Genomic DNA, 12,183 nt, shown 5'->3' on the forward strand with positions numbered 1-12,183 from the left:
AAAGGTTGATTCATGCAAATGTCAAAGATTTTCCTTTGTGGTACATTGACTTACTGAACTCTTAAATTATTTATTTTTTCTTACATATTAATAAACATTATGTACATAATATTTATTTACTTATATTAAATTTTGCAGATTCTGAGATAGCCTATCTCAACAGAACAGTATTTCCAGTATTATTACCAGCTTTAGCAAGAACGCTGCAGATGGCAGATTTGTCTAACAGCATTCAGGTAAATAAATACATCTACTTTAAGTAAATAAATTGGCCTATCTGTCATTATAGTCAAGAAAATTTTATACAAATATAATATTTAACTTTTTTATTTTTTTTAAAGAAAAAACTAAGATTTTACATAGCTGAGGTAACACACAACTTTTTGATGAATGTATGAATAAAATCTCCTTATAATTGATGTAATATAGGTTATTATCCTATGTGCATGTGCATGTATGAGTACACATAAAAATTAAAAAAGTGTAAAAAATATTTATTTTCATTTGAATATTTCATTAGTACATTTCTTGAGGTAATGTTTAGTCACAATTATGAATTGCATTCAGTAAATTACATGCATACATTTGTAAAACTTACAGCAATGGTTTTTCATAAAAGTATAAATAACAGCTATAATGGAAATTGATCTAGTTGTTAGAACCACCAGTCTTCTCTGTAAAAGTGATGGTGATTTGAAAAAATTTAATGGCTCATATGAATAAAAATGGAGCAAAACTTTCTGAGTATGAAAATGATGTGCAAGGTTTTCCTCATAGAATAGGAGCAATTGCTCATTTTACTATGAATAAGCTATAACTTGGACTAAAACCTTTTACTCTACAATAGTGGAGCATCTACTTTCCCAAATCAGCTGATTTCATAATTTTATTATTTATATGCATTATTTATATATACCTATTATTCGCTTGTTGAAATTATTTTCAGCTGTCCAGAAGCTATTTAGTACTTGTTTGGGTGTTTATCAACAAATTTGTAAATAACTAGTGTCATATACCATCTAAATTATTTCAACCAGTCTTAAATTTAATTAAATTTTATTGTTTTAACAAATGTTAATTATGTCAAATGATGAAATTTTTGATACTGGTTTGAAGGATTAGTATGAATGAATCGAGTGCCTTTCTATAAACGAACCCATCATAACATACTTAAGCATATCCTCTGAGACTGCAGCATTTCATTCTTTAAGCACACACTCTTTAAGAAGGTAAAGTTTTGCTCAGAACAGAGCTCACATTTATTTTTTTAAGAATATGAGTAAGAGCATGTGGTCCACTTTATTCATTTTATCTGAAGGATTTGCCCCAAGCAATTTGAGTATGAGTACATGCTCATCTTTATTCATGACTGTATAATGTTAAGTGTACTTTAAGGATGTATGTTAAGTACGTATGACTGTATGTTAAGTACTTAAACATAATGGTTATAAGTGATGTAACATGATTCATAAGTTACTCCTGTATTGTTCTCAAAAATAACAAACATCCTATGCCAGTCTTACTGGCATAAAGTAAGGAGTGAAGTAGTTTCCTGATGCACTGAGCCACATATACAGTTATATATTATCATGCCAAACCCACTGAAGTCCAGATAATGCTCAGCTTTATAATTGACACCTTAATCTCTTCACCACAGAGACAATAGTAAACATCAATATTCTCAAAGTAAAGCTCTTTGATTCATCTGATATCTATGTCATAAGAAACACTGACAATCTAAAGCAACAAATCACTGTACTCCTTTCTGTTGTGAAACAATGTATTATACATATTTCTTCATTCCATTAGGAGAATTATGACAGAATAAACAAAAATCTTTATATAATATAGTAATTGTCTTATAGAAATACACATTTAAACAACAATAATTCTTTCATGGCTAATTTTTTTTTATTGATTGTGTGAAGGAATTTACTGGATGTTAGTGTCTGCCAAAAGTTACATTAATTGAAGATCACAGATTGGTTATGATTAAACTTAATCATACAATTGCAGTGAAGAATAAGAAAAAATACACATTAAAGTCTAGAAATTGAAAGACTGGAAGGAAAGAAAAATTTTGAGATGGGCTGACTTTAAATTAAAGATAAAATGCACTTGAAATAGTCTTTAAGCATTTTTATTGCTTACCCTTTACAGTAGTGAAGGGTAAAGGGTTTTTTTATTTACTTAAGAGATATTTGCTGACTGTAAATATGTTTTACTGCATAAAATTGATCTACATAAAAATAAAAATTCCTTTTGGCATGCCAGAAGGTGGAGTAGATTTCACCGGTGCTAAGTAGGGGTCTGGATGGCAGATGGGGCCTGCACCAGTGTGATTGGTGTGTACTCCAGGATCACATTGCCAGTGATCATCTGGTAACCTGGTTGGAGATTGATTAGAGATGGATCGTTCAGAAGAAGAGATTGGGCACTGCTCCCAAAGCTAACTTACAGACAAGCTGAAATAGTACTTAAAATCTTGTAATATATTACAAAATTTTAAATTCAAAGCTCTGATACTATTCTTTAAGTGGTCAGAAAAATGACTGTGAAAGTTCATTGTGAATAAACTATAAGAAATAAAATACGTGTTTAACAAATTTGTATATTAAGTGATCAGAAAAAGACTTGTAAAAAAGTGTTGAAACTCAGGTTTCATTTGCTCCTTTTTTTTATTAAAAGGAGGAACTTTAAATTTTAAAATAAAAATTCTAATTTTTTTGTTACTCTTTATAAATACTCACTTTTTTGTTACTCTTATTATTTAAATATGTCTAATGCCGTATTTTGGGTCAGTCTTGTGTATACATATAAAAATGAATGTTTGTTCCATACGCATTCCTATACCATTCATCCGATGAAACTTGGGTGAGTTGTGTGCATGCCCGCAAAGGTTTCTGAATTAGTTTGGACCTGCTAGGTTGGCGCTAGGGTTAAGATATTTAAAAAATTTTTTTATGATCCAATTTGACTCGTATTTAGAATATACATTAGTTACGTGAAAAAAAATATTTTTACAAAAAAAATGGGCCTGCTAGGTGGCGCTGGGGTCGAGATATTTCAAAAAATTATATTTATGGTCCAATTTGTCTGATATTCAGAATATATATTAGTTACGTGTGACATATTTTTACAAAAACTATATCCGCTAGGTGGCACTGGTGTCAAGATATTTACGAAACAAACAAAATATACAAACAGACTTTCTTTTTCAAGATACATAAAAGGCAATGTTCGTATGTGTCCACTATAGACTAAAAAACTACTGGACAGATTTACGCACGGGGAAAATAGGAGAAAGGAAAAAAAAAAGGAAATGCGTAAAAAGGGAAAAATGAAAAAAGGAAAATACAGAAAAAGGAGAAAAGGAAAAACAGAAAAGCGGAAAAGAAGAAAGAAATAGGGAAAAGGGGGAAGGGTGAAATAGGAGAAAAGGAAATAGGTAATGGAGAAAAGGGGAAAAGTGAAAGGTTAAACTTTGTGAATTCTGTAATGCCAGTTTTTTAATGTTTTATCAAATTTTCAATTGTGTTCATTTAATGTTTTATATATACTCAAATCTAGCAACAGCAAAGCATTGCCGGATCAACAAGTGTATATATAAAAATGAATGTTTGTTTGTCCCCTATATGTTCCTACACCATTCATCAGATTGCAATGAAACCTTGGTATGTTGTGCACACGCCCACGAAGGTTTCTGAATTAGTTTGGACTCGCTAGGTAGTGTTCGGTGTCAAGATATTTCGGAAAATTGTACTTATGGTCTGATGTGGCTCATATTCAGAATATGTGTTACTTACATGAAAAGAAATACCTCTGCAAAAAATGGATCCGCTAGAAAGCACTGGGATTGAGATAGTTGCAATTATAGTCTTGATTGGTAAAAATTTGGAAAAAGGGAAATAGGGAAAAAGGGAAGAAGAGAAAAAGGAAAAAATGAAGATGTGAAAAAGAGAAGATGGGAAGAAGGAAAAAAGGGAAAGGTTAAATTTTGGGATGTTCGATAATGTTCAGTGTTTTAATGTTTTATCAAACTTTCATTAGTATTCATTTAATCTATATATATAGTCAAATCTAGCAATGGCGAAGCATTGCCGGGTTACCCAATACTTTTATAAAAATGCTAATAAATGTTCCAATAGTTGTAAAAAATGCAAATATACATATTTTTTAACATACTAAAAGTATTTCCTTCCAAAACTTTTAATTTTGATCTGTCCAGTAATATTATAATTATATGTTACAGTTTCAGAAGAAAACATTTAATGGATTAGATATGATTGTTGAATACTTATGGAACAATAATCCAATGCATCCTTTGAGGAAAAAACATAGTCTGTTTAAGATTCCATTTGTAAAGAAGTACCTAAAAGAACAGTAAGTCATTAAAATATATACATGAGCATGTATCTATTATGAAGCCTGGCTTTACCTTAAAATCCTCAAGCCTCAAGTCATGCTTTTTTTAACAGCCACTCTGTAGGATATGGAGGATTCCATATCCTACATTTTCCTCCATTTCTCCAGGTGATTTCTCCCCCAACCAGTCTGCATGGATACCTGTCCACAGGCTTACTATCACAAAACCACACAAAAATACCAAAGGCAGTAACCAACTACCCTTACAACAGACTAACAGACTACACCTAATACCACCAAACATTATAAAAGAAGAGTCAAAGAAATAAAATAGATTTATGGAGCAATTTATCTCGTAGAGAGGGCCAAAAAAAAGCTCTCCCTATCAGACTAAACATCTATTCTGTTAACAATGCTTTAGGAGATTAGAATATCTTTGCCCAGGATATAAGAGTAACATAACTGTGGTCAATGATTCTGTACTGACAAGCTCAAATAGAGATTGGAGTATCCTTATTAAGGTTGAAAGCAGCACATTATTGTCTAAAGATTTTACATTAAAAGACTCAAATCAAATGTATGCAATAAGAAATTGATTTTACTTTTAATACTAAAGATCTTCCTTCAGTCTTCTTTAAAGAAAGTATTCACCTGTTGTTCCCAGAATTGTGATTTGCAGATGAATCCACCCAATCTACAGCACAGCCGGAATCAGTATAGCCCAACAATAATACAATAGAAGAAGATTAGAATAAATTTACTTCACTATCTTTACTGTCAGTAAGTTGTTTTACAAAAAAAATTCAAAGAAATCCAATCATTATGATAAGGGCTGAAATATGACATCATGTTATTGTCTTTTTTAAAAAGACCACACAATCTTATTTAAAGATTTTTGAAAATATGACTCTTACTACAGCTTCCAGAAAAGTATCTCATGGAATAGAAATGGTTGTAGTAGGATGGTGCACCCAAGTACTTCCCTATTTCTCTCAAAGTACTTCTAAATGAAAAATTTCCAGGCCACTGGATTGGCCATGGTACTTCACCATCATCATAGCCACCAAGAAGTTATCTCAGCTTGTTACTTAGTTCATTGCGAGATATCAAATCACACTTATCTACATGCCACTACACTAAATAGAAAGGCCACAGCGGCACTTAAAATCTGTGGGCGTAACATGATGTTGCTCAGTTAGATCAATTGGACTATTAAAATAACAATGTTAAAAGAGTAACTAAATAAAACTAAACATTAATCAGAATAGAAAATACAATTATAGATTCCCTAATTCTGTAAGTCACTATATGCAAGGCCAATTTCCTTTACTTTTCCTTTTGTTTTAACTAGAATTTTAGAATTCTTGTCTAAAATACATCAGTTGACTTACTAAAAAATAAAAATAAAATGTTTTATTGTAAACCATTTCATCTTCATAAGAATTTATCCATAAATGATGCTCTTTTCATTCACCAATAACCTTATTCAGGCAATTAATAAAAAAGAACTGACAGTAGAATTAGTTGTTTATTCAAAGAATAAATCAGTATTAAGTAATCTAGGTAATTCTGTAATATAGGTCATATTGTTATTAAATTGAAAAAGGGTGGAGTAAGAAATATTTATAAAAATTTGTTTACTTCTCATCTAATATCAGAACCCAGTTCATTGAAGTTAATGGGATATGATCTAAAATTTCTGATTAGAAATGTGTAAGGCCCATTGCTATTTGTAATTTTCATTAATGATCTATCTGCTTCTCCCTTCCTCAGAGAAGTGCTGTTTGGTGATGATACAAGAACAAAAAAAAGACTCACTTTTAGAAAAGTTTATTCCCTTGAAACTGTTATTAATAGTGTCAATCAACAACTCAAAAAAATTTAAATCTGGTGAAACACAAATAGGTTTTCACCAAATATCATTAAATAAAACGTCTACTGTTAGTTTATCAGAGGATTGTTCCAAACACTAAACTTATTATTTAGGGATTCACAAAATTCTTAGTAGTTAAAAATTTTATTTGATTAATAATGTAAACTACTTGTCAAAAAAACTTTAAAAATTTTGTTTTGCATACAGAGTTTTATTTCAAGTTTTATCAATCAGTTGCGAGTAAATTAGAGAAAGTTTTCATTTTTGAAAACAGAATCATAGAATAATTATAGAAATAAGCAGCAGGCCACCAAGTAAAGGCCACTTTCTGGTAAAGTGCTAAATCCTTCATGTTCTGTAATATTACATTCTTGAACTTCATCATTTATAAAAATATCCTTGAAATGAATTCAGATTTCCACAACTATTCTACTAGGACTGCAAATATAATCAATTTTAATTTACAGTAAAATTAATAGGAATTTAAATAGTTAACATCATCTATGTGTAAACCTTTACAAAATTCCCAAATAGATTAAAAAATTAAAAGTAGTTTTATATTAAGTTTGAAAAATGTATGGTAAATTATAGAAAAACAATAAAAGACAAAGCCTAATTTTTTCAATTTTATGATAAATAAATATTACCTACTTTTCATCTAGACGTAGACTCCTGAACTGTTTACATAAAAATATAGGTGTGTATACTCATGTAAACAATTTTTGTGTACTTATATGCAATGTTTACTTACATAAGTTACAGTTTTTCAGTATTTGTCATTTATCAGTTCTTACAGATGTAGTCGATTCAGGCTTAATTTCTCTCTTTTAAATATCATAAATTAAATATCGCAGCACAGTTTTAATAAAACTAATAATTAAATTATTCATTCACAGTCCACGGAAGCCATATTCAACTTCATGTTATTTAAATGAAGATGAAGCTGCCACAATTATTCAAGCCTATGTAAAAGGATATTTAGCTAGATCCAGACCAGATGTAATGGAAATGAGAACATTCTGGAAAGTAAGTTATAACCTGAATAATTAATAACAAAATTTCAAATCATTTATTATATTTTACTCATTTGTTCTACAAAGGATCACTGTACATCTAATAAATAAAAATATATATACTAGCTAACCTGGTAATGCTTGCTAGATTTGAGTATATTAAATTAACACAAATGAAAGTTTGTTAAAACAAAACTGAACATTACAGAACTTCACAAAATTTACCTTTTCCCTTTTTCCATTTTTTGCAAAAATATCACTTTTCACATAACTAATATTTATTCTGAATATGAGCCAAATCAGTACATAATGCAATTTTTCCAAATATCTCAACCCACAGCACCATCTAGCGCAGAGGTTCCCAAACTTATTTTTCTCATAGACCACTTTCAAAATTTTGCTGGTTCTGGTGGACCCCCTGCAGCTACATTTCTACCATATTTCCAGTCGATGGAAAATGTGAAGATTAGATCTAACTATGAAAATTTGCATTACGGCTGAGTTCCACGAACTAACAGCTTCTGAAAAAAAAGTGAGAATTGATTGGTTAATTTATGATTGACTGTGCTGTGTATGGCTGTCAAAAAAGTAAAGTTGGCCAATCAAAAAAAATGCTCACTTATTTTATTTAGAAAACTTCCCATTCAGAGTAGTAAAAAGCAAAAGAAAAATAGTGTATTTTTTTGTGTTGCATTTATTAAAATATGTAATCATTACACTATTAATTATTATTGTTATCATATTGCAATGTAATATAATAAAATTGTCGTAATATAATTAAACATTAATAACGTAATGTAACTTCTACAATATAGAACTTCTCAATGTACTTTATGGATTGACAGCAAATTATCAATATTTGGCTTCAGTTTTGTTAGGAATAAGTGCAAATCTCCCCGTTCTGTGATATTGAAAGGTTTGTAATGACACTAAAACTTTTTTCGACAAGATATGACGAGGGAAACACTATCAAAAGCTTTCTTGCAATTCCACCACTTTCTTTCTTTTACATTTCACCTTCAGCTCCTCATTAGTGCTAAGCTCGAGTAGCTCCTCTTGTAATATCACATTCTCCACTTCCGTTTCATCAAATGGATTTATGATCCATGGTGGTTTCATCAAATGGATTTATGATCCATGGTGGTATTTCCATCGTCAGAATATCTTCAAATCTGATCTTGACAACATTTTAGTTCTTCACTATCGAAACCAGAAGAATTTTCATGGACCCCCGCTTACGAATTGTGAACCCCCATTTTTTTGTCACGCCAACATAGACCCCCTGTCGAGTCTCCCATGGACCCCTGGGGGTCCACCTGGACCACTTTGGGAATCAATGATCTAGCGGGTCCATTTTTTGCAGATGTATGTCGTTCCATGTAACACATACTCTGAATATGAGCTAAATCGGACCATAAATACAATTTTTTGAAATATTGCAACACCAATGCCACCTAGCAGGTCTAAACTAATTCAGAAACCTTCACAGGCATTTACACAACTCGCCAAAGTTTCATCACAATCGGATGAATAGTATAGGAATGCATATGGGACAAACAAACATTCATTTTTATATATATCTGCTTAAACCACATCCATTCTTTAAGTTATCTTTATAATGTGTAGTTATAACAGTTTTATAACAATTTTTATGTTATGTGTTTATTTCATTGTTTATTACAAAATCATATTTTTTATTCTCTGTGTCTTGAGTATATAATAATGGAAATAATTCCAAGAAAGCATTTAAAAATTGTCTCTTTCTAAAAGTATACCAGAATGATGCCAGACAAATAGATTCTGAGTGTAGTGTTGGACTAGGAACAATGAATGCTATTTTAAAACAATTTAAAGAAACTGGTTCCTTTTTACCTCAAAAGAAAAGCAAATTTGCCTGTACAATAAAAATTATTCCAAAACAGGATTAGCGAGAAAAAATAAACTTGATTCAAAATTATCTGCTGTGGACTTAAATCAAGAGAGAGCAGCCCCAGTGGAATAGATTTACATGTAACAACTATTAGACACCAACATCTCACAGCTGGATGGAAAGCTTGTCAGCCAGCTCCAAAGCAACTTATAACAACAGCAATGTGTAAAACCAGCAATGTGGACAAAACCAAATGCTAACTGGACCAAAAAAGACTGAAAAAAGTTATGTTTTCAGACGAATAATATTTTTATGTTCAGGCGCAAAGATCACATGTTCATTAAGCTAGATCACACCTGAAAATAAGGGAAGAACTGTTTTCTCATCAACCCAAGGTCTTAAGACTTTAATCACAACAAAATACTGAGCAGGCATTCCTTGATAAAGTTTCATCATTGAGGAGTAAGAATTAATTGTCATTAATGAATAACTTCAGACTCAGCTGCAAAAAGCAAACACAGTTACACGTGATTCATATTAACATATTTATTGTAGATGATAAAAATGAATGGTGCAAAGATACTTCTAGAAGCAATAATTAAGTTAACTGCTGACAAATTTAATAGATTTTCAGCTCAGTTTAGCTGACTTAGCAACAAGTCATTTATCCATAATAATCTTCTTGAACTTAAAACTAGGCCAGTTTTAATTGCAAACATGATCCAAGTAGGATAGTCAGTGTGCTCTATCATTTTAACATTTCCAGTCATTAATAATCATATGTTACATTTATTTAATAAAAAAGTTCTATAAAACAGACTATGAATCTATAGAGTTCAACATCCCAGAAAGGAAATTGTGAAAAACCAATAATAAATCTATATCTATTGAGGGTGTCAATCTATATTGAAGATAATAATAGAATACAAAAAGAAGATTTTGTTTGCAGCTTTCATATTTTTAAGTGTGTAAAATCTGATTCTTATCGTGTTTACACAAAATATGTAAGTTATTAACTTTTATGCAGCTCTACACTTCTTTTTCTGTTCAGCCTCCAGAATCACTATAAGGTATTACTTCAGAGGATGATATGTATGAATGTAAATGATGATAGTCTTGTACAGTTTCAGGTCAACTGTTCCTGAGATGTGTGGTTATTTGAAACCCAACCACCAAAGAACACCAGTATCCACGATCCAGAATTCAAATCCATATGCACCTCTACACTAAAACATGTTAAATGTTTGTACTAAACATCATCCAGTGTATGGTAGAGTTTTATGCAAATTGAACAGTTTAATTTTAATACTACTAGGCACTGTACTTTATTTTTGAGTTCATTCTGTATGTGATGATTTGATTTGTTTTAATAATTTGAAAGCTAAATCAGATCAAATTTTTTTTAATTTTAAAGTTTTATCTGGAGATGTCTTATTGTGGACATGTTTTTGTTCTTATTTATTTCATGTGAGTGAACCAATTAGTATGTTCTAATACCCATTTGCATAAGACAATTATTTTCCAATTTGAGCTCTATTGCTTCATTTTCAGATAACATTGATACAAAAAAGCAATATCTGATTGGATGGACCAAGGAAAACCAGATAAAACCTTGTTGTAAAAGCACTGGTACAAAATACATATTAAAATAAAAAATAAAAGTGATTAAAGATCAAAATTATGTAGTTTAAAATATAAATACATTTTATAATAAATTAAATATGTAGATAAACAAAATAAATAAAACAGATAACATTCAGAGAATGTTAAAAAATTATTTGAGCACATAATTGCAAATGCACAAAATTAAAATTAATTAATTAAAAATTAAAACAGAAGCATAAGATCCCTTTCTAGTAAGCCAAATATCATGTTGAGTTGATGAAAACATTTCAGCAGTCTCATTTGATATAGCAGTGGATATTATTTTTTTATGAATAAGTGACTAATCTTTTTAGCAACGGTTGCACATTCATAAATATAAATAAATGGCCAAGTTGAAATTTTTAATTTACTAAATATTGATCTATATGATTCATATTTATGGACCATAAATAAAATCTGACAGCCCATTTTTGTATGTTGAAATCACAGAGTTGGTGGTTGACTGGTCTGAGATGTTATTATTAACTCTTTTGGTTGGTTCCTTTTTGTTTTGATGAGATAAAAAAAAATGATTTTAATATGTTATTAATTAATATTTCACAGATCATGAGAGAAAAGAAGGCAGCTGAAGAGGAAAAGAAAAATTAAAACAAAAGGCAGAAAAATTACTGAAAAACTGAATGAAGATGACCACTCCACAGAAATGGAAAAAAATGATTAAAGTTTGATGAGATCTTTAATTAGAAGATTTTAATTTAGACAGTCAAAAAAATATTCATTCATAAATGGTTTGAAATGTAAAATTTGTTAACATTTTTCATGACATCATTGAACTGAGATAAAATTTTTACTTTCTCTAATAAAAATGCGTTTTAAAAAAGATATAAATAATTTATTATTCTTTTTTCTTCTACAAATCATGGTTATAAATGTTTACTTATCCTCTTAAGATATAAAATAGGTTTCATACAAATAATATTCGAAGCTGTATGAAAAAATAATATAATATTTTTAACTTCAGAGTTTAAAAATAATACAATATTTTTAATTTCAGAGTCAACCACTTGGCTATATATATATATATATATATATATATACACACATATAATTGTCTTTATTAAAATTAATAATAAAAATAAAAGAAGTAACTGAATTCTATATTAATAAAACAAATAATAATTATATGAAGTATTAATGGCAGATGATACATTGAGGACTTGCTTGAGTAAAATGGTTAATAAAAAAAAATACTAATGTTTAATATGCATCAGAAGTGTTGGAAGTGCTATCTATTATCCTTTGCACTTATGCATTCATGGTATGTTTAACCACTGAATTATATTTTTTTTAATAAAGTTTTGTCCTACTTTATAAAATCAGCCGAGTTTTCAATTAATATTTTGATGATTGCCCAGAACAACATTAATCCTTAACATTCTATCAATTTTGGAAAACTT

The 12,183-nt window shown here is 29.7% G+C and overlaps 1 protein-coding gene across 1 annotated transcript in view; it reads left to right on the top strand.

Annotated features, from left to right (window-relative positions):
- The window catches only part of LOC142326911 (IQ domain-containing protein K-like), a 33,268-nt gene extending 21,815 nt beyond the window's left edge, over positions 1-11,453 (top strand). The window contains exons 3-6 of the mRNA XM_075369641.1: positions 139-236; positions 4,253-4,383; positions 7,135-7,264; positions 11,330-11,453. Coding sequence (XP_075225756.1) covers positions 139-236; positions 4,253-4,383; positions 7,135-7,264; positions 11,330-11,374 — 404 coding nt within the window. The 3' untranslated portion in view covers positions 11,375-11,453. The remainder of the gene's footprint in view (positions 1-138; positions 237-4,252; positions 4,384-7,134; positions 7,265-11,329) is intronic.
- Positions 11,454-12,183: the final 730 nt, after the last annotated feature.

This window comes from Lycorma delicatula, chromosome 6, assembly GCF_047948215.1.
Source record: "Lycorma delicatula isolate Av1 chromosome 6, ASM4794821v1, whole genome shotgun sequence".
NCBI lineage: Eukaryota > Metazoa > Arthropoda > Insecta > Hemiptera > Fulgoridae > Lycorma > Lycorma delicatula.